The sequence below is a fragment of the Dendrobates tinctorius genome, unplaced genomic scaffold (assembly GCF_039654945.1).
Source record: "Dendrobates tinctorius isolate UK_male_01 unplaced genomic scaffold, ASM3965494v1 ptg000167l, whole genome shotgun sequence".
Classification (NCBI taxonomy): domain Eukaryota; kingdom Metazoa; phylum Chordata; class Amphibia; order Anura; family Dendrobatidae; genus Dendrobates; species Dendrobates tinctorius.
Window position 1 is genome coordinate 528,712 of NW_027361834.1, and position 23,896 is coordinate 552,607.

Consider the following 23,896-nt stretch of genomic DNA (forward strand, 5'->3'; position numbering starts at 1 on the left):
TTCCGCCGTTCCTAACACAAGCATCCCCACATATAGACATCCCGGAGACCATTTCCTCCTATTCACCTCTTAGCCCAATTCCAGCCATTGCGTCTACAGTTTGTCGTACATCACCAGTTTTCCCCTTTTCTTGTAGACCCCTTCTCCAGATTAATAACATACTTGACATATTTAAGGAATTCTCCCCTTGAAGGTGGATCCTCCTTTATGCAATTTCTTGCTATTACCTTTTGAGCCATAATAGTCTGGCAATTGCCACCTTCCAATTGATGTCCACTTTTATCTCCTCCACATATCCCAGCAAGCAGACCACTGGCACCCTTGGGACCACACAACCGTAAGCCACTTCCACACGATTCAGGACCACCAACCAAAAAACAGCCAGTCTCGGACACGACCACAACATATGGAGTATTCCCGCATTTTCACTCTTACACCGAGGAAACTCAGAATTACATCTCAATCCAGCTCTATACATAACCTCTGGGGATTTATATACTCTATGTAAAATGTAAAGCTGAGAAAGCCTATACGGTTCACTCAGTGACAGCCTTGGTATCCACTCCAGAACAGACGCCCACGTTTCATCCTCCAAGGAACCCAACTCTCTTTCCCACTTAGCCCTCGCATTGATCAGAAATCCCAGTAAATGAGTATGTAGTAGGTCCCTATATAAAGAGGAGATGCCCCCCTCATAGTCCCTTCCCCAAACACATATTCCAACACTAAGTCGCCCTGAATTTCAAGGCAGCCACCTCTGTCCTGAGCTCTGTATGCATGTCTCATCAGTACATATTGATTTTCCCCGGAAGACTTAAGACCAAACTCCGACTGCAACTTAGAAAAGGATTTCAGCTCCCTCTCCTCTAGTATCTGAAAGACATACCGTATCCCCCTGGCCTGCCATTCTGACAGACATCCCAATGCCATAAACTCCAGTAGATTGTTATTAAACCATAGCGGAGAAAACCTAGTTACCCCCATAGTTTATGTATTAAAAATAGTGTTGGGTAAATTTTCCCAAGTGCCCCCAGGGAGCCATCCTCCAAACACTGCACCACCGGACATCTCTTCGTCACCCCTTGTATCAGATGCTGTACCACGATGGAGGTTTCCTCATGCGCCCATCCCCTCAGATGTTGGCAGTGGGCCGCCAAAAAGTATATTTCAGGGTTAGGCAAAGCCAAGCCCCCATCCTTCTTGGGTCGCTGGAGCGTCTCCAACCTAATATGAGGATGTTGTTTCCTCCATACCAAACTCCTAAATAAAGAATTAATCTGTTTAAATTTCCCAAGGTGTATCCAGATAGGTGCATTGTGAAGTACATACAGTATCTAAGGCATCAGAATCATTTTAATGAGATTAACTCGGCCCACCACTGACAGAGGCAGTTTAGTCTAAGCCCCAACCTTCGCTATAAGAACCCCGAAAACAAGAGTCAGATTCTTATGCAGATAGTCTGTCACCGTCATAGAGATCCATATCCCCATATCTTCTCCTCCATTGACCCATATTTGAACCCAAACACTTCAGCAGACTGTTGAATTTTGGCGGCCAACGGTTCCACAGCCAATGCAAAAAAAAGAGGGGAGAGTGGACACCCCTGTCTCGTCCCCCTGTGCAATTGTATAGTGTGAGATAGCTCCCCGTTCACCCTGATTCTCGCTAATGGTTGCGCATACAGCAGTTGAATCCAAGAAAGAAATTGCGGGCTAAATCCAAAACAGCGCAAAACCTGCCACAAATACTCCCATTCTACGCTGTCAAATACCTTGTGAGCATCTAAAGATGCGATAATCCTCTGACCATAGTTGTTGGCCCGCAGCTGAACAGTCATAAAAAGCCTTCTTAAGTTCACGGCTGTAGACTTGTCAGGCATAAAGCCAGACTGATCCGGATGTATCAACTTAGAGACAACATCCGACAGCCGGTTCGCTAACTCCTTGGCCAGAAGTTTAACATCCATTGTAAGCAAAGAAATTGGACGGTAGGACTCAGGCAGCTGTAGATCTTTATCCTCCTTCGGTATTACCACTATTATAGCTTCTCTCATGGAATCTGGCAAAGTCCCTTTGCACTTAGCATCCTCCAGAACCACTCTAAACCTGGGCACTAACACTTCCTCCATTCCTTTATATATTTTCGCTGGCAACCCATCTACTCCTGGCGCCTTCCACTTTGACATTGACCCTAATGCCCGACTTAACTCCTCGTCCGTGATAGGTGCCTCCAAACTTTCCCTGTCAATATCTCCCAGTTTGGGCATCTCAAGTCCCTCTAAGAATGCCACAGTGTCTCCCATAGATGCCCCCGCCCGAGAAGAGTATAAATACTCATAAATATCCGTAAAGATCTTTAAAATATCTGGAGTCTCTGACGCTTTTGTGCCATTTCCTGAGACCAATGAGTGCACAAATGAAGTACTCCTCTGGGCAGAAGCCACCATCGACAACATGTGACCCACCGTCTCCACTTCTGGTAATAAGCCAATTGCTGAAACTCTCTTTTCCTCTCTGCCCTTTCCAAAAGAATTTTATCCATAATGTTCTGAGCCTCTTTTAGCCGTTTCCCCACATAAAAGTTTGTTCTTAGAGGAGCTGTAATTGGAGGGGATTCTCAAATATGAAAGTCATGTCACCATCGGCTGTCAGGTACAGTTAAATCTCAATTATATTGCAGTTTCTAAATTGCGGTATAAACATGTATACTGGTTAAAACATTCCAGAATCTCCTTTAGTCCCCAATCCAGCTGCTGTATAATTCTTTGGTTAATGGATCGATCACTTTCTCCAAGACTTTGAATGCCAATTAGAAACAGCCCCCGACTGCTGCAGCACTTCAGTGAGCTCCTGTTTTATATCCTAAGGAGCCGTATTTGCATTTCATAGTTATAAAGTATCTGGAGGATTACACATCAAAGACTTAGACATTCAGACTTTTCATTTAGAAAAAGTGTTTTACAGTTGGCTAAATCTGGGACTAAAACAAAAGTTGTCGTCTCCATGTTATAATCCTGATGTACCTAGACTCACACTGTGTCCAATATGCACTTGTGACACCATTATATGCTGCGATTTTTCTTTCACACAGATCTGATGTCTGTGATAGCATATATCATGCTATATGCTTTGATAGCATATAGTATATGAGCAAAATGACAGATCTTTATTGCGATAAACCCTTTCAGATGCGCGGTAATAGAACTGAACCAAGGAAATAAGTTAGAGCACATGCTGCTATAAATGCAATCTGTAGGTACATATTCACACTGGCCATTGACTGGGGAGAGTAAGCAGCCATTTACTTTAATGGATAGGTCTGTTAGGGGAGTCGCGTGAGATGGGGGAAAGATGATGAATTCTGTTTTGTCTACATTAAGTTTCAGAAATCTAGCAGAGAAGAAGGATGAAATGGCAGACAGACATTGTGGGATTCTGGTTAGTAGGGAGGTGATATCTGGTCCATGTAGATCTGTGATGTAGATCTGTGTGTCATCAGCATAGGGGTGATACTGAAAGCCATGAGATTCTATGAGTTGTTTCAGGCCAAAGATGTAAATGGAGAAGAGCAGAGGCTCTAGAACTGAACCTTGTGGGACTCCAACAGTTAGGGGCGAGGTGAGGAGGTGATGTGTAAGTGGGAGATGCTGAATCTCCGGTCTGTTAAGTATGACAAGATCCAAGATAGGGCCCAGTCAGTGATGCCAAGAGATGAGAGGGAAATTAGCAAATACTCTGCGGTCTATAAATAGTAATAGTACATGTAAATAGCATAGAGTACTTAGTTTACACTATTTTGATCAAAAGAGCAAATAAGCCATCCCTCCGTGACAAGGTGTATGAGGTGGACCATTGATAGAGAAAACTGAGTCAGGATCATCTGTTACACAGTCACTACTCACAGGCAAGCCAAGAGGCTGGGTAGTCAGGAGGCCAAGATCAGATACCGGAGGAACACATATAGTACAGAAGGGTAAGACAAAGGCATGATCAGGTAAAAGTCCGGAGTCAAATGCCAGGAGGGTACGTCAAGACATGGAAGTGTCAGAGGCCAAGTCCGGGGACAGGTACCTGAAATCAAAGCGTGAAGAGCAGAAGGGATAATCCAAATGAATAGTCACTATAAATCCTAGGTCCAGCAACAAGATCAGAGAAACGGACAAAATGCTAATGGATCCATTGGATCAGATAATGGAGGAAATTTCAGACCCTCCAAGAACTCTCTGTGCCACATTCTGAAGACTCATCAAGAGCAACTGGAGGAGGCGGGGACTAGGGCAACAGCACCGAGGGGATAAACTCCTTCAAAATGGATCTATTGAAGACTATAGGGATGAAGAGACATGGAGGAAACTGCAACCTAAAGGCCACCAGATTGACCACTTCCAGAACCTCACAGGGACCGATGAACTTCGAACCCAACTTCGCCAATGGTATCTTAAGTTTAGTGTTTCTGGATGATAGCCAAACTTTATCACCCACTTTTAAATCTTGAGCAACTCCAATATTTTTTTGAACCTCCTTCCAAACATCCCCAAGCTTCTGTATGGCGACCTCCACCCCAGGACATTTAGAACTTATCCTGGAGAACTCAACAAAATGTTACAGTTGACTGATTTACCCGATTGTTAAAGGCGAACTATGCCAGAGATAAGAATGAGGGCTAGTCCTGCTGAGCCGCAACAAAATACCTGAAAATTTGCTCCAAAGATTGATTAGTCCTCTCTGTCTGACCATTGGTTTTAGAGTGGTAAGCAGTGGAAAAAACAAGTCAATCCCCAGTGTCTTACAAAAAGCTCTCCAGACCTTGGAGATAAAATGCACTCCCCCCATATCAGACACAGTGTTAAATGTAATCTGTGACCGGAAGTTGGCGGGCTATGTAAATGCCCTGTGTCTGGTCCAAAGGGCAGTGTTTCTTCTTTTTTTCTCCCCCGTCTGTGGCACCCGTCTGCGATCTTTTCTGGAATTAGAGTTGTTCTCCATAGTTCGCGCGTGCGCAAAGCAATCTTGCCTCGCGAACGCGCAGTATGGTTTGCCCAACTGTGGGCGAAGCCGAAAATCATTACTGCACATGCGCCGGTGCACAGCGAAATAGTTCTGGGACATAATGTACCAGCGCATGCGCAGTAATGATTGTCAGCTTTGCCCGCAGTTGGGCACAGCATACTGCTCGTGCGCGAGGCAAGATTGCTTTGCGCACGCGCAAACTGTGGAGGAGAACAACTCTAATTCCGGAAAGGTCGGGAACGGGAGCCACTGATGGGGTGGAGAAAAAAAGAAGAAACACCGCCCATTGGACCGGACCCAGGGCATTTACATAGCCCGCCAACTTCCGGTGACAGATTCCCTTTAAGAGAAATTCCATACAACCTCACCACATGACGAATAAACAACTTGAAGAGTGTTTCTGCATTATGTAACCCTGATAAAAGGAACAAAATAAGCTTAAATTCTTATGGTCAGTGACTTGATGATCAGCTCTCTCCAAAAAAAAGCCTCCATTCTTCAAAAGCTATTTAACAGCGAGTAACTCACGATTCGCAACATCATAATTTCTTTCATCAGACCACAATTTGTTCGAGAAAAATGCACATGGCCACAAATTAGAGTTTTGAGCCCCTGAAATAAAACGGCCCCTACCCAACCTCTGAGGCATCCACCTCCACAATGAATGGTTCCCGAAGATTGGGTTGGCTTAGAACTGGAGCAGACAAAATACTTTTTCAATTTTTCCAAAGCCCTAATAGCATCTGATGACCAAACCTTGAAGCCTGACCCTTTAAATGGGATGTCAGATAGGCCTGTTTCACATTTCCGTCTTTCAAGGTCAGTCAAATTCCGCCAGGCGGTGAAAAAATGGATCTGTCTCGGTCATGGGCCAAACTGATGCCACTGGATCCGTTATGTACTTTATACGAATCCGCAGTAGTCGGCAAGAGAGTGAAATTTAAAGCAACCGCGGCCTGGAAAAGAGAGGGAGAGGGAGAGAGAGATTTTCTTTGTTTTCACGGCTTTTCCGGAACGCTATTCAGGGTTAAAATCCCTGCCACAGCAAATCTGCCAGGCATGCGTAATACAAAATAGCGGACTGTCGCTCTGAAAAAACGTTTCAGAGTCCGTCTCCGCCCGGGAGCCGCTAAAATTGTGACGGATCCGTCAAAAAACGGGTGAGACGGACGACCGTCAGTCAAAATTCGCCGCTAATGTAAGTCTATGGGGGAAAAAACGGATCCGCCAAGAAAGGGGCGGATCCGTTTTTTTGTAAAAGTGGCGGATTTTGACTGACGTCAAAAAACAGAAATGTAAAACAGGCTTAAGAGGTTTAACAATCTGAGAAAACCCCTTAATGAATTTCCTGTAATATTTGGCTAGGTTGGACCCAATCTATTATGGCTTGCACTTTCCCAGGATGCATTTTAAACCCATTAGCCGATAAACTGTATACCAGAAATTAAAATCTCCTGAACAGAAAAAATACATTTCTCAATTTTTACAAACAAAGATGACAAAAAATAAAATATCATCAAGGTAGATAACAATTCTGCTAATTCATTCACAAAATACATCATTCATTAGGAGTGTGGCATAACAAGATTTTCGAATAAATCCTCAGACATTAAACGCCATTTTCCACTCATCACCTTCCTGGATGCGTATCAGATTGTAAGCCCATCTAAGGTCTAGTATAGAAAACCATTTAGCCCCTGTAAGCTGATTATAAAGGTCAGGGAAGAGTGGAAGTGAGTATGTATTCTTAACCGTAATTTTGTTCAGTTCTCACAAATTGAGGCAAGGATAAAAACCCACAACTTTCTTTTTTACAAAGAAAAATCCAGTGGCCACAGAGGAGGAGGAAGGACAGAAATTATTATTTATCTTTAGAGCACCATTGATTCCATGGTGGTGTACATGAGAATGGGTTACATACAAAATACAAATATAAATTGGTTCTGAAGGGAGAGAACTGTGCCCTTGCAGGCTGTGATGCACTGACCCCTGTGACAGCTAGGGGGTGCTGTGTGGGCTTCCTAGGACATGCATGCAGGTGTTCCCTTTATTGTGATGGGGAAATGGTGAGCGGCAGGATTATAAATGTAATCATCACAAGGGTGGGTGCCTTGTGATGGAAGTTGGAACCTGTATTGATCAGCAGAGGTACTGCTGATGGTTTATGTTTTACAATAGGGAAGCTTCCAGGTGACTTGTGAGATGGGTGGGACCAGTCACCTACAAACCCACTGTCACGTGTACCGTCCAGAGTGACACGGCCAGCAGGTCGGTAACTGATACAACAGGACGCGGCACGTATAATTGTCCTATGTGATGCGGCCCGCAGGCCGGTAACTAATACAATTAAACAAGGAATAGGGAAAACCTGGGTAACAATAACAATGGTGGCCCTGCGATAGGGAACGGGGAAGTGGAGACCTCCTGCACTCCTCTGAGTCAGTGTCTCTACACTCCTAACGTTCCCTAGGCCGGTTCAGCACCGGGCGCCGATCAGGAGCCTAAAAACCCTGACTCGCCCTGCATCTAAACCCTCGCTAGGGAATTGGTCGGTGCGGAAACTAATCCCACCACTGCACTAAACATACATAAGGAAAAGTGACAAAACAGGGGAACACCACTTAGCTTTGCTTATGCTCCCAGCAACAGAGCCCACCACCTGCGTGCATCTTTTCCTCCACCATGTCCAACATCTGGGTGCACTGTCCAGAAGCGGATCTGCTCAGCACCATAGTGCAGCCTTGGAGCAAACAGAGTCCACACCTGCGTGCAGCTGTCCCGAAACAGAGTCCAGCAAATGAGTCCAGCTTTTCTGCCAAAGAGACCAATATTTTGAGTCCAGCTTTCAGCAACCGAGTCCAGCATTCTGAGTGCAGCTCTACACCATAGCTGGCACTCCCCCAAGCAATGCCAGTCCTCCTTGCAGACACCATAGCTGACACTCCACCAATCCATGCCAGCCCTCCTTGCAGACACCATAGCTGCTACTCCAGCACTCTGACTGGGCTGCCCGTGACTCTCCTTCAGCTCCATTCTTTACTCAGGCTTGCTTGCAAATGAGGAACTTTCACCAACAGTGATTAACACACCTGATACTCTCTTATAGAGCAATCACACCTGTTACATAATTACGTGCACAAACTAAGGTAACCAGAGTGCAATAACCCTAATGGCCACCGGGGGAAAACTACAACTGAAATCACCACAGTGCAATGACCCTAATGGCCACCAGGGGCAAAACCACCTTTGGAACACAGCCAAGGGAAAAGAAAGGTTACTTTGTGCATTTAAACTGTCAGATCCAACCTGGATCATGACACCCACCCAGGGGTGTGTCTCTGAATGCCCAAAGTAAAGCCTGTATGTGTGTGGCTGTGTGTGTAATAGGACCTGTAGTGAGGTCATGACCATATGATCCATGCCTCACCTGTGGGTGTGGTTATGTACCATATAATGTGCCTGAAGTCGTCACATGGGAGAGAGTGCATGGACCTGATTGGTTCGTGTGGAAGGTCCTGGAAGGCCTAGGTGTTGGAAGGTATGCTTCCTTCCTGAATAGCACCTGCTGCGACCTTGGACCTGGTGTGGCCGGTGTGTTGGGAGACCCTGGAGTAGGGTTGGATCCCTGAATAGCACCTGGTGGCCGGTGTGTTGGGAGACCCTGGGAGTAGAGTTGGATCCCTGAATAGCACCCGGTAAGGCTTGTGTGTTGGACGGTTCCAAAGTGGGGACAGACGTCCTGAACAGCACACAGACAGGCCACATGTGTTTGCAGAGTCAGTGACGGCACTGCATTGGGGAGCTACCATCCGTCTGTGGATCTGGACTGTCAGGTGGCCTGGTGAGCAAGGCGTTGTCCGGGACTGTGATCCTAGTTCGGCAGCTTCCCTGAAAGAGAGGACTACCAAGAGTCAGCATCTGGAGCAGGAGCTCCTGCGAGGTAACAACGGACATGGGGATATAACTGTTGGTGCCCGTGATGTTCTATGGACACTAATGAACTGTTCGGCGTGCGGTCACCCATGGTAACTGGACAAAGAGTTTCAGCGTATTTAGTGACAGCGTGTTAAAGCTGTGTTCCAAGAATTGTGATGGACTATGTGTAAAGCCTGTGAGGTATAACATGGTTTACCGCGTGGTTTATGCTGTATCAAATAAACCAAAATAGACTGTTTAAGTGAAAGTGTTCCTGTGTGCCTCAATATCGCAGCCAAGCGAGTGTCCCCCAATGCACTCAGTGAGCGCTATCTTACAGGGCTTACAGTCTTCTGGATAATGGGGAAGGCGGTAGTAGGTTGGGTGGGTTGCAGCAGCTCAGATGGTGGTTAGTTAATATCGATGTGTTTTCAAGTTCCGTCTGAAAGTTCAGAAACTGATGGATAGGACATGGGGCACAGAATTCCAGGGTATAGGGGATGCTCTGGAGAAGTCTTGGAGGCGATTGGGTGAAGAACATATAAGTGTGGAAGAGAGAAATAGGTCTTGAGAGGACCGGAGATTGGTAGGTAACAAGAGATTAGTTTGGAGATATATGGAGGAGACAGATTATGGATGGCTTTATAGGTCAATGTTAATAGTTTGAACTAGATACGCTGGGGAACTGGGAGCCAATGAAGGGATTTGCAGAGGGGAGAAGCGGAGGAATAGCTAGGCGAGAAATTGTTTAGTTGTGCAGCAGAGTGGAGAGGTGTGAGAGTGTTAGCAGGGAGGCCACAGAGGAGGATATTGCAGTAGTTGAGGCGGGAGATGAAGGCATGCACTAACATTTTAGAAGATTCCGGGTTGAGGGAAGGACAGATTCTGGAAATATTTTTGAGTTGGAGGCAACAGGACTTGGCCAGAGCTTGGATGTGCGGTTTGAAGGACATGGCAGAGTCAAGGTTTACTCCAAGGATACGACCTTTCCTTAAACTTTCATTCACAATTTTTAAGGCACAGAAAAATTGTAAAGGCAAGCATTAGTCAATTTGGCACCAGGGACAATAGCAATTGTACAGCCATAAGGACGATGAGGAAATAATGTCTCTGCCTCTTTTTCGGAGAACATGTCTCCAAAGACTTTCAGGTACCTCCAGACTTGTAGAGAATACTTGTACAGAACGTAGACTTTTTTTGACATGTGGGGCACTAATCAATAGCCATATTGTGAATGAGCAACCATAGAAGCCCCAATACCACCCCAACAGGTAGCTTTTCCAAGACAAATAGGAAATGGATTCAGAGTGAAATACTCCTTCTTAAAGCATGAATTCCACCATTACAAATATGACTCACCCCTGAAGTTGCAGTGTTTTTTTCAATCACTGGTTCCTTAACCCAATTTCTGAACCAGTCCAGAATCAATAAATTTAGCTGCAGACTTGCAGTCAGTGAAAGCCAATGCTGGCAATACCTGGTTCTTGAAAGACAAAACAGTCTTAAGCAGTACTTTATCTGAGGAGAATAATTGTACCTGGAAGTCTGGGTGACCTCCTTCACTATCACCCAGACTTAGACATATCCCCGAGAGCTTGCCAACTTGAGGGCGAGTTGAAAAGTCTTTCAAAAAATGCCTTGCGAGACCACAGTAGAATGTCCAAGAGACTGTCTGTTTCTTAACCACAGCATGAAGACGGTCCTCTCCAACCTCCATTGGCTCTACCGTGGATAAACGGGCATTCTCCAAGGGAGTATACAAGGAATCTCCCTACCCACCATGAATCTCAAATTCTGCGGTCTACTCCTACTACCTGGGTTATGGTCTCCTCCAAAGAACAAGAGGGATAATGAAGAACCAGATCATCTTTCTTTTAGGTATTCAGACATACCTCTATAAAATTTGCACTTGAGGGCTGCATCATTCTACTGAACAACACACCACTGTCAAAATTCAGTACAGTAGTCCTCAGCAGTGCGGTTCCCGTGTCAGGGTCATGATCCTAGCCTCAGCAACCCAGATTCTGTCAGGTTCATCGTCGATAACTCCTAAGGCATCAAAAAAGGCATCAACTGAAGACCGTTCTGGGGCTTTAGGGGACAAAGAAAATGGCCAAGTCTAAGGTCCCCCTTGCATTAGGTACAAGAGCAGAAGGGATGATCCTCATGAATAGTCACGACAAATCCTAGGTCCAGCAACAAGATCAGAGAAATGAACGAAATGCTAAGCACACACATCAAACAAATCAAACAGTCCGGGTTCAAATTCCAGGAGGGCACATCAAGACATGGGAGTGTCAGAGGCCAAGTCCAGGGACAGGTACCTGAAGTCAGAAAGTGTCAAGAGCAGAAGGCATAATCCACATGAATAGTCACGACAAATTCTAGATCCGGAGAAATGGACAAAATGCTAAGCACACACTCCAAACAAATCAAGGCTACAGCTGAGACTGGACTGCTCGCAGTCATGAAATCACTTGGGATAGGAGGCACCTAGGGAAACACCCGCAGGCTAGAACAGATTGAGCAGCAGGGCTGTTGCAGACCTCAGATCAAGGTACCTCTGATTTCTTACAACTAAAGGGGTTTTCTTTGCAATATTATGATCAATGTTTATTTTGCATTGCCAATATAAAAATAGAACCTAAAGGTCTATGGTGGTGATATCTTCAGTTGTTGGTCAAAGAATTCATTATAAAGGAGATATGGAGGATTTGGAAGAGTTATTAGACCTGTCAAGAAAGATAAGCAATGGTAAAGAGATCAGAGGGTGTGTGTTTTCCAGTTCCAGTGTAGATGATTGACATTACTGCAGGAAGGTCACAAAGCAAATGATTTTCTGCTGTAAGACATGTTGACTATTTAATAGAAGACCTTTAGCACATTTTCTGAGAAAGGTCAGCTGCAAAATGGCAATTTCTGTCATATTCACAGGATTTCAATGAAAATTGTAGGCTCGTTGTGTTTCTTGTGGTTCAAATAACAAATTAATAGTACAAATGTAAGCTTTTCCTGCACCTGGGTGCATTAGTACAGGTTAAGTAGGGATGAAAGTCTACAGACTTTTGAATTCTGATTGCTTGTAGTGGACTATCTGGTGTTTCTGTTGCAAGTGGGCAGTCACGTGTTCTCATTTATGCAATTTGCATACTTCCATCACTTTCTGACTAGGAGTGCTTGTTCTCACTCAGTGCACTTCTTTTGAGTGAGGGCGAGCACAGGTCTACTCTGCATGTGACCGCAAGTATGCAAATCGCATACCTGTGATCTCGTGACCAACTGCTCGTACTGGCAATACTGGAGAATCCTGACAGCATTCGCACCACCGCTATCAGGATTCAGAAGTCTGCAGTCACATGTAATGACTACAGACTTTCATCCCAAGTCTAAAAAACCCTTTAAGGGTATGCACATGCAATTTATTTGAGGTCAATAAAGATGCATTTTCTAGTGCAAACATCATTAATAAACACTATTTGTTTGGGGAGTTTTTGGAGCAAGTTTTTGTTTCCTGAAGCAGTTTTTTTTTTACTTTTTTACAGCCTTTATATTGGACAATGCCTAGTTTAGAGTGGATTCGATTAGGAGCTGCTTCAAAGAAGTGAAATATGTAATGCTGGTGGATTGGGACCCACTCCAGCACCACAGGTCAGGCTTACCCTGGAGGGGTGTGACTAAGTGTCTACCAGGTATTCACTAGGGCCTCGGATGGTGAGAATAGGCTGGGATGCCGGTAGATACCAGGTAACACCCCAGGGCAGTCCCTGGGACTGCACTCTCTGAACGGAGGGTCAGAGGCGTGGTACAATGTACAGGAGGGTGAGACAGAAGCATATTCAGACGGTCTGAGGTTGGAGCAGGAAACACTGGTTCACAGAACAAAGACAGAGTCAGGGATGGTGAAGTCAGACACAGTGGGTAAGCAGGCCAGGTCAATAACGGGAGACAGAATATGGAGAAATACATAGAATAGGTGCTAGCAGGCTAGAAATTAATGTTAAGGCAAAGAGTGGTGGGAAGAGCTGCATAATATAGACCCTGGATAGGCCAGGGAACCTAATCTCTGCAGGTCACAGCAGGGTTAAATTCCTGCAGAGCCCAGCCACCTCACCTAAAGACAAATGAAAACTACATACTGAAGCAGCAGTGCTGAGGAGTGCTGCAAATCACAAACTTTAGCGAGATGACCTGACACAAGGAGCAGTAACCACAGGGAGTAGGACAACGGTCATGCGAGTTACTGCTGTGACAAAATGCACTTTCTTCTTTCTCACCAGGCATTCTTCAAAACCTGAAGTGGAAATTGTGGAGGACAGGACCAGTTCCTCCCACGTCACCAATGTGACGTAACTACACAGGCATAGCTCTCCGGCGCCCCCTTTGTCTCTCAGGTCAGTAAGGGAACTGCACCTAGAGCAAATGGCCGCCGGGGAGGATGCCCTGTTACCCGCTGGGTATTCTAAGATTCGTAATCAGAGTAAAAGCATCAGCCCAAGATTAATTTTATGATTTAATTGCCTTAAGGGCACACTAGATAATTACAGAAATATACAGTAAGCTATACAATGGAATTACAGTGGATTTGCAGTCAGAGTAAAATATAACAATAAGGGTACAAGACTTAGAGATATTAAGCTGGAGGTCAATTTACAAGATTGTAGGTTGCATGTGGGTGCCGGGAGCTCTGCAGTCCACAGGTACAAGAACCTTAGTTGCCGGACAGACCCCAAAGCGCGGGCCGCTGCTCCCCTTGGCAGATCTGTCCCCAGTTCCTTCTTAGATCATCATCGTCTGGTTCTTCTGTGAGAGAGTGAGTGTCTCTGCCATGTGCTGCTAGTTCTTAAGCATGCTGGGTTCCTCCCCCTGTGTCAGAGGGTGGGCTAATAATCTCCACCCTTTAGCTCCCTGCAGAACTTATTCCCAATATCTAAGAAAAGGGGTAACTTTCTACAGCATGATCGGCTCAGGACACGAGAGGTACCAGTGAATGCGGTTTGTTTTGCCTGTTGTGTGGAGAGCAAACATGGCCCCATTGGGTCCCTGTGGAGGGCCAATCTCTATATCTCAGGTCCCAGAGCCCTCACCGACTCAGGAGTCGCACTGCCAGATGCGCAATTTCCTCAGGGTCACGCGGATATTTTTTATGAGTCTATAACTCGAAAGGTGTGCTTATAATCCATAATCCTAGGATGGAGTCGAAGAGGCTGGGAGAGACAATGGATGTGTATTTCTGTGTCCAGCTGACAGGTATATTCTAATTGAAGCCCCCAGGCACCTTCCTGCCCCATGCTGGCGTGGCTCCTACTCAAGCTTTGAAGTTCTGCTTTGGCTTTCTCTCATTATCATACTAACAGGCCTTGCTATTCAACATTGGAGCACTAAATCCTGCTTTCTTCAATATGCTTACAAGCCCTGGCGGGGTTGGAGTAGTTAACTCCTTCATCACAGAAATAAATGCGCCTAAGACTTGTATTTGTAGTTTTACTTGTATTTGTCAATCCTTTTTGTCATACATTTGTTCTGTGCGCTGTAACCACTTAAACGCAGTTCAATTTCAGGAGCAATCACCGCTGTGTCAGGTTCTAAACATCTGAGGGAAATGTTGCTCCCAAGCAGAAATTCAATTCATATCGCTCTTTGTAGTCACAGTGTGTGTGTGATTTCAAGCCTACAACAGTGACTTTTTTTGTGGACTCTTCTAACCTCTTATCTAGCTTTGGTTGTAATTGTGATAGTAATGATACTTGTTTTCATGTATAGCGCCTGCATATTCTGCAATGCTTTACAACTGGAAAAACCGTAAACATGAATCAACTATTATTGAACAGAGATATGATTTTTTTTTATTTTTCATTTTTTCCTGCAGGTGGAGAATAGACCAAAGCACTATGGACGGGAGTACGTAAGCAACTTTTTAATAGTTATAATATAACATACATACAAAAAATGTCACATACTTAGTGCAGATTGCAAATTTTGGAATATCAAAGAAAATTGCACACATTTCTGGAGCTTGAAATGTAGACATTTTTAAGAGATTCTACATTCTTGAGCTAAATTGCTGCAGTCACTGAGCACACTGTCAGGATTCCCCTCAATTGCCAGAGCTAGCGGGCAGACATATGATCAGCAATATGTGACCTGCATACTGGCGGTCACATGCCAACTAGATTCTCATCTGCTTCTTTCAATTTTCTTTTGAAAGAAGAAGATGAGAATTTAGTTGCCATGTGAAGCCCAGAATGCCAATGTTCTATTGAGAGAAGAGACTGAGAATCTATAAATGCCATTCCTTTTTTGTGATCCTGTTTTTAAAGGGATTTCCCAGTCCAATGCTTTAATGGTGTGTTCTAGCTGACCCCAAGTATGCAAATCACATACTTGCCGTCACATGGCGACCGCTCGAACACCTGCATACAGAACAGAATTCTAGCAGTGCATATGCTAAAATTTGCACTCGGCTGGACAACCTTTTCAATTTTAGGTCTCCAACCTCTAGATGTCGAAAGTCCCCGTGAAGTCTTTTGTACTGGACCACTCATGATACCTTAATGTATGGACTAAACCCTCACTTTTTAAAGAACTTCTTGGTCTAGTTCTTTATTTCTATTTTTTTTATTTTAAATACTGATTGCGAAATGTAAAAAAAATCTCGAAAATATTTGAAAAATACATTTAACACAAAAACATGTTTTAAACAATAAATCTGATCGTTTCCCTTTAAAAAACCTTTTAAAGGGAATCTGTAAGCAAGTTTTTGCTATGTAATGTGACAGCAGCATGATATAGGGACAGAGACTCTGATTCGAGCAATGTGTCTCGTCACTTAGTTTACTGGGTGCAGCAGTTGTGATGATCACAGTTTTCTATGCTGTAGATCTAGCAGAACTCTGAATGCTGAGCCCTGTATAATTCTGCTCACACTGCTGATTGGCAGCTTTGAGTGCAATGTATATTGACAAAAGGTTACTTATCAGTGATGGGGACGTTGTTGGACAGTCACATGACACCTTGTCCTCTAGTGATAACTGAAACAGCAAAACAGCCTAGTAAAAACATTCCCCTTGAGAAAGCACATCAGCGAAATGCACATCGGGGCATCTGTGGTGTTGCAAACGGGCTGTTTACAGCACTATGGGTAAGCTCTACACTGTACTTTTCTCTATGTGGTCAGTCTAAGATATGTTTTCACTGTAGGCACTTCCTTATTGACCTCCGTTCATATAGACGTATTTGTACCACTATTATTAATACCTGCAGCCTGACTTTGTTCCGCTTCACCACTGTGAGACTTTAGAAGTATTCCTGGAGTGGCAATGAACCTCCCACGGGCGAGCTCACCAGGTGGACCACCCCCTATACAGGGAGGGGCAGACCCGCGGGTAACTATCACCACGACAACTGGTACCCAGGGAAAGGATACAGGAGACACGACAGGAGACCGGAGAGGCTGGCGGAGGGTCTCCCTAGGACAGGAACACGGATGGCGGACAGGAACACGGGCAAGACGGCAGGGACCAGGCACGGACTGGAGGACACAGCAGGGAGGCCAGAACAGGACGGAACGGAACCCCGGACTTCCAGATCCTAGGAGAGAGAACAGCGAAGATGACGGATAAGATATAGGCAGGCTGAAAGCAGGGGTACGCACAGCGGGAAGCGGGGCCAGAATCACTAGCAGGGCACAAGTGATAATCAGGCACCGCCAGGAGGAAGAGGCGGCCTGATATAGGGAACGTGTCAGGGACTTCCGGGTCATGACCCCTCCCAGAGCAGAGTGAGGAGAGCGCGTGCCTTCAGGGGGAATGGAGGATGCGCGCGCTCCTGAACACAGTGTGAGCGCACGCCCGTTGAGGAGCAGGAAGCCGGGCAGGGGCGCGCGCCCGTCGGAGCGCAGGAGACAGGGCAGGAGCGTGTGCTGGGTAAGTGTGCCGGGGGGCGGGGAGCCGCGGTGAGGACCGAGGCGGTCGAGACCGCGACGTGGAAGCAGACAGTGACCGGGAGGGCTGCAGCAGCGGTGTGGAAGCTGGCGGGGACCGCGGCAGCAAGCGGGAGGGACACGGCAGCGGCGTGACAACCTCCCATGTCGACTTGATTACTCCCTCTATTTTTTGATTCCTCATACATGTTGTCATGCCCGCCATGTCCGTTATGCCTGTCATGCCCGCCATGTCTGTTGTGCCGCATGACCCCTGGAGCAGTGTGCACGTGCACTGAATTCTCATGCCCGTTGTGTCTCATGCTGCAAGATCCTTGGACGCAGTGTGCACACGCACCTTGTGACTGTTGTGCTGCAAGATGCCTGGAGCAGTGTGCATGTGCGCCTTACCTCATGGCTGCACGCTGTTGCTAGGTAACCATCCGTCTCTGCTCTGATTCTGCAATCCTCTCTGTATTCCTGGAGCCCCTGATCATGTGACCTTTCCTATGTTCCAGCACTGCCTGACCCAGCTAACCTCCCAGTGTTTGTGGAGCCCCTGATCATGTGACCTTCTCTATGGTCCAGCCCAGTCTGATCTAGCAACGCTCTCTATAATACTGGAGGATCAGAACCGGAAGTTCTCCCCTGGTCCTGACCCGGAAGTGCAGGTGCTAATGCCCTATATCAGACCGCCCCTTCCTATGGTCGGGGCCTGAGTATCATGTTGCTTCCCTGCGTTGGCTGCTTGGTCTGCTCGGTCGCTCCCTGTATTCTGTGCCCCTGATCTTTGCCCTGTAGTGCGTCTCTGCACACGCTCTGTGCTTGTACTTTGCCTCTTGTCCCGTGCCTTGTCTTGTGGTTGTGCTTTGTGCCATGTTTTGTCTCTGTCATGCTTGGACTTGTAGTCCTTCCTGTGTTCTCTGCCTTGCCTGCTTTGCCATATCTTGCCTTTGCTATGCTTTTCCTTCCTAGGTTCTCTGTCTTTGTTTATTCTTCCTTGCTCTTACCTATGGTGCTCTGTTGTGCCTCCTGGCACACGCACCATTCCTCCTCTCTTACCTCTGGTGCTCTGTAGTGCCTCCTGGCACGTGCAGCATTCCTCTCCTTTTACCTTTTGTGCTCTCTGGCACATTCCGGGGCTTGTCTCAAGGTCTCCCCCTGGACCCCGCTCCACTGCTAGCTCTGTTCTCGCTCTGACCTGACTCCGTGTTTCTGCCTACGTTCTGCTCCTTGCCCTGTACCTTGTTTCTCGCCTTGCCTTGCTTTGTTTCTTGCGTTGCTTTGCTTTGTTTCTTCGTGTGCTCTTTGCATGCGCCTGGCCTTCCTAGCCTCCTGTTTGTGCCTCAGCCGTGCCCGCCCTAGCCGTGCCCGCCTGCTTGTGCCTCAGCCGTGCTCGTCGGCCAGTGACAGCTGTGTCGCCTGTTATGCCCCAGCCGGGTTCGCTGGAGTCTTGCCCGCCTGTCTGTGCTGCAGCCTGACCAGCTACCTAGTGCCCCAGCCATGCTCTTTGTGCTTCCTTGCACCCACGCTGTCTCTGCACTGTGTTTACGTGCTTCTCTATTAGCACGCGCAGGCCCTCACCTGCGCCGTAGCATACCTCCCCGTGCTTGTGTAAAAGTACGCGCAGGTCTTGCTCTTGTCGTTCCCTCTAGCACGCACAGGTCCTAGCCTATACCCTGGCGTGCCCCTCTGCACGCGCAGAACTCTGCTTTTAACCCTGGCCCTGGCGTGCCCCTCTGCAAGTGCAGGACTCTGCCTTGAACCCTGACCCTGGCGTGCCCCTCTGCACGCGCAGGACTCTGCTTTGAACCCTGGCGTGTCTACACACGCACCCTGTCTCGTATGTTGAACTTTGAACCCTGGCGTGTCCCCTACACACGCACCGTATTTTGCACGTTGAACCTGGCGTGTCCCCTACACACGCACCTTGCCCTGGACCCTGTTGTGCCCCTAGCACGCACCCTGCCTGGAATCTTGCCTTGGACCTCGGCGTGTTCCCTAACACGCACCATGTCTGGAGATCTGTCGTGCCTTCTTGCCTGTACCCTGGTTTGCCTGCTGGATTTCCGGAACCTGCCATCACTGCCAGAGATCGTAAGCATGAAGACTGCGGCCTGATGTCCGGAGCTGGTGTCCGCAGCCTGATGCCCTGATCCTTGCCAGCTGTCCGGAGTCCGATGCCATCGTGTCCTTGCTGGTAACCGGGCTTACCTTCTGGCACGTACCATGCCATGGACCTTGGCGTGCCATGCACGCACCTTGCTGTGTTTGCCTGTTATCACGTTTTGCACTTAATGTTATCCTGAATTTGCCTTAATGAAGATACCTTGAATTCACATATTGTCTTGTTTCCTGCACGTCCTTTGTCGTCAGACACTCGTACCTAGTGTCTACTTGAGCCGGCCGTCTGGTTCCAGCAGTCGTGGTGGCTCACCCCCTTGGTCTTGCCCCTGACACTCCCTGTATAGGGGGTGGTTCCTCACAAGGTCAGCTCGCCCTAGGTGGGTGGGTGCCACGACCCAGAGGGTCCACTCTAAAGAAATCGACTCAGCGTAAGCTGACCTCATCACACATGTATCGTGGTCATTTTTGATTCATGTCTTTTTTAATTTTTTGGGTATTTTGTTAATAAAAATGTACTCATTTTATCTACATCTTTATTATCTCATTTTTTTGAGTGGTGTTTTTGGATACTTGTTATCCCTTTTTTGGTGATAAGTGACACATTGCTGGAATCAAGGTTTCTGCCCTTATATCATGCTGTTCTCAGATGCCGTAATTTACCGTATATACTGGAATATAAGCCGAGATTTTCAGCCCATTTTTTGGGGCTGAAAGTCCCCCTCTCGGCTTATATTCGAGTCATATACACCAGGGGGTCGGGGGAGGGGGGGCGGGGTTGTCAGGTCATACTTACCCGTCCTGGCATGGTCTCTGCAGGCCCCAGCTTCTCTGCGATCTCCCTTAGGCGGTCACATGGTACCGCTCATTAAAACTCATGAATATGCGCATATTCATGAGTTTAATGAGCGGTAACACGTGACCGCTGAAGGCAGGAAGGGAGATCGCGGAGAAGCTGGGGGCTGCAGAGACCGTACCAGTACGGGTAATTATAGCGATATTCACCTGTCTGGGGTCCATCGCTGCTTGCTGCTGTCTGGCACGTCATCTGTTAGGCACGTTCAGGCAGCAGAGGGCACGGTGACGTGGTTAGTGCGCGCCGCGCCCCCTGCAGTCTGAACGTCACTGACAGATGACGTGTCAGACAGCAACAAGCAGTGATGGACTGGGGGACAGGTGAATATCTCAGGTGCCAGCAGTGACACCGACACCTGGCCCCAGACGGAGAGGTGAGTATGTCATTTTTTTTATTTTTAAATGCAGCAGCACATGGTGGCATAATCTATGGAGCATCTTATGGGGGCAGCACATGGGGGCATAATCTATGGAGCATCTTATGGGGGCAGTATATGGGGGCATAATCTATGGAGCATCTTATTGGGGCAGCATATGGGGACCTATTCTATGGAGCATCTTATTGGGCCTATTCTATGGAACATTTTATGGGGCAGCATATGGGGCATAATCTATGGAACATCTTAAGGGGCCATAACCTTTATGGAGCAGCATATGGGGCATATTATTCTATGGAGCATCTTATGGGGCCATTATTAACCTTTGTGCAGCATTATATGGGGCGTATTTTGTATGGAGCATCTTATGGGGCTATCATGAACTTTATGGAGCATTATATGGGGCTCCTGATTCAATATGGATATTCAAAAACATTTAACCTACTGATGTCTCAATTAATTTTACTTTTATTGGTATCTATTTTTTTTTTTTAAATTTACCAGTAGCTGCTGCATTTTCCACCCTAGGCTTATACTCGAGTCGATAAGTTTTCCCAGTTTTTGTGGCAAAATTAGGGGGTCGGCTTATACTCGGGTCGGCTTATACTCCAGTATATACGGCTGACAAATTCCCTTTAAATAATTTTGTCTGGATACAATTTGGCCGCTACCGGAGTGATAAAGTATTAGATGGCAGCCATTCAGATCAGTAGACTCAATAGATATCCATATCTCTAGATCTGAATGTCTCAGACTCTCGTCTACGGCTGTGTGGGATCATAGAGGTAGAGGCCTATTTGGTGACCTTTTTCCCCATTGGCGTTTGAGGGGACAATTTGGTGGAAGCCCCTACAGGTTCTGCTCTTATTTAGATTCCCTATTGTTGCAATTCATGGGCAATATTTTGGGGGGTCACTAACTTTTCCTGCCTGTTCCTCCTCAGGTTCCATGGCATCATTTCTCGGGAACAAGCAGATGCGTTGTTGTGCACTGCAGAAGGATCATACCTCATTAGAGAAAGCCAGAGGCAACCTGGTTGCTGCACATTGGCCTTAAGGTAGATGATTACTTGTCTGACACCAGCTGGGATTCAGTTTGAAGTCTGTTTTTCCAGCTTAATGATGTATTGATTTGGTTTCCTCAATATCAGTTGAATAATGCTCTCAGAATCTTTTTCCAAAAATATATTCTTTTTGTCAGCAGTTTAATCCAATTGTCCTCTTGGCTGTTGATGAGAAGACTATTCATGGGGAATAACACTGCAGTTCATTCCTGTCCTGTTTTGGACAATAACCTGAAGAGACAATTGCAGCTACACAGCCATGACATTAAATCAATGCCTAACACCTTCAAAAAGTGACTGCTGCTAAATGGGGAGTGGAGTGGTCTCTGTTCTTGTAACATATGCCCTAAAGATGAAAAAAAACATTATTTCAGTTTGGTCATATGTATCTGACATTTATAGCTTCTGTGGAATGAAATATTTAGCCATGGATTATTGCCTTAGTACATTAATCTTCAACACAGTGTTCACTCTTGGATTCACTACTTAAAACCTATATTTATCACCTGTCCACAGAATTGGTAATAATTAATTTACATTGGAGACTCCATTGCTGGACCATCTCCAGTCACTACCAAGATTACAAGAGCCAGTGTTATTTTCTCTTGTTCATTCTCGTTGCCGATCTGCAGTGAAAAGGAGTTTGAATAAAGCAGTGACCAAGCATGTGGGCTGCTGCTCCTCCCCATGTGGGCGGCTGCTCCTCCTCCCCATGTGGGCGGCTGCTCCTCCTCCCCATGTGGCCGGCTGCTCCTCCTCCCAATGTGGGCGACTGCTCCTCCTCCCCATGTGGGCGGCTGCTGCTCCTCCTCATGTGGGCGGCTGCTGCTCCTCCTCCCCATGTGGGCTGTTATGAATGAGTCACTGGAGGACGAGAAAACAAAAATACAAGCTAAGCCCAGAAAACCGGAGAGGTTGGTAGCTATCGGATTGCAGTAGCCGTGGGGGTTTCCTACGGTGCCCTAGACCCCTCATCACAGCCGGAGAACTACATAAGCCTAAAGAAAGAAAGGGGAAATCTAAACTGCCCCAGAGCAGACCCCAAATCAATAGACAGCCCCCAACATGTATTGTCAGTGAAAAACAGATGAAAACACAAACACAGACAGAAAGACAGGCTGAGCAAACGATGGGGCCCATCTAACTAGATAGGACAGGACAGAAAAGATGCTGGCTGCAATCCGCAAAAAACCCTACAAAAATGTCCCAACCGTCTGATAGGAAAAAAGGCCCTGAAGTCGCTAGACTTCAAAATCACTATATCAGCACTCACGTATATTCTGAAAACAGAGCAAAGAGATCAACTGATCAGAGACAAAAATGGAATTCAGCCAGTCCCAACCAGGATTGGCTGCATACAAACACTAAGGAAACCAGACAAAATCTCATGTAATAATAGCAGGGCAAAACTTAGCTTTTAGTAGACAGGAACTAAAACTGGATGCCAGAGCTCAGAGCAGAAAGGATCACCAGCAAACCCTGAAGGGCGTCGGCTGCCTTATATCCACTCAGAAATTCCAGATGTCCAATCACACTCCGCCTGTTCAGATGACAGGTTCTTCCCATCCCAACCAATTTCATTACCTCTCTTCACCAGCAGAGGGAGTTCATCAGACATCAAAGGTGAAGGGGAAAATGAACTCACAACAGTGGGCAGCTTCTCCTCCTCCCCATGTGGGTGTCTTCTCCTCCTCCCCATGTGAGCGGCTTTGTCTCCTCCTAACCATGTGGGCGGCTGCTGCTCCTCCTCCCCATGTGAGCGGCTGCCGCTCCTCCTCCCCATGTGGGTGGCTGCTCCTCCCCATGAGGGTGGCTTCTTCTCCTCCCCATGAGGGTAGCTTCTTTTCCTCCTCCCCATGTAGGCAGCTTCTACTCCTCCCCATGTAGGCGGCTGCTGCACCTCCTCTCCACATGGGCGGCTGCTGTTCCTCCTCCTCCTCTCCATGTGGGCTGCTGCTGCTCATCCTCTCTATGTGGGCTGCTGCTGCTCATCCTCTCCATGTGGGCTGCTGCTCCTCCTCCTCCCCATGTGGGCGGCTGCGCTTCCCCTTCCACATTTGGGCAGCTGCTTTTCCTTCTCCCAATGTGAGGGGCTGCTGCGCCTTCTCTCCATGTGGACGGCTGCTCCTCCTCTCCATGTGGGCGGCTACTGCTCCACTTCTACACGTGAGTGGGCTGCTGCTTCTCTCCACTTGGGGGGCTGCTGCTCCTCTTCTCCATGTGGGGTGCTGCTGCTCCTCTCTATGTGGGAGACTGTTGCTCCTCTCAAAGTCCATTGGAGGGACGGATAAACATAGATGCTGTCTCACAGAGCTATATTAAGCTGCTGCTGCAGGATGCATGCTTAGCCACTGCACTAGTTCGACTCCTTCTTATTGCACTGTTACACAACAGGGATTCCCATTTTAGTCATAGCTTTGTTTTTCTGTTATATAGTTCCAAAACCCCTGTCCTTACAAAACCCCTGTCGTCAACCACTGCAACAAGTTAAAACCAATTTTGATGCAAATACCTGTTCCGACAAGCCTACAGCCTGCAATGTTCCTCGGTCTACTGAACCACAGCATGACCTGCTCTACCCACTCCTACTGTATCCTCACCCATCCCTGTAGACTGTGAGCCCTCGCGGGCAGGG

The 23,896-nt window shown here is 46.9% G+C and overlaps 1 protein-coding gene across 4 annotated transcripts in view; it reads left to right on the forward strand.

The window, feature by feature from the left end:
• CHN2 (chimerin 2) overlaps nt 1-23,896 on the forward strand; it is a 438,164-nt gene that overhangs the window by 219,225 nt on the left and 195,043 nt on the right. For 2 of the 4 annotated variants that reach the window (XM_073550704.1, XM_073550705.1), the window contains exons 4-5: nt 14,791-14,826; nt 21,142-21,255. In XM_073550704.1, coding sequence (XP_073406805.1) covers nt 14,791-14,826; nt 21,142-21,255 — 150 coding nt within the window. The remainder of the gene's footprint in view (nt 1-14,790; nt 14,827-21,141; nt 21,256-23,896) is intronic. The other 2 variants (XM_073550703.1, XM_073550706.1) reach the window with 1 other exon arrangement.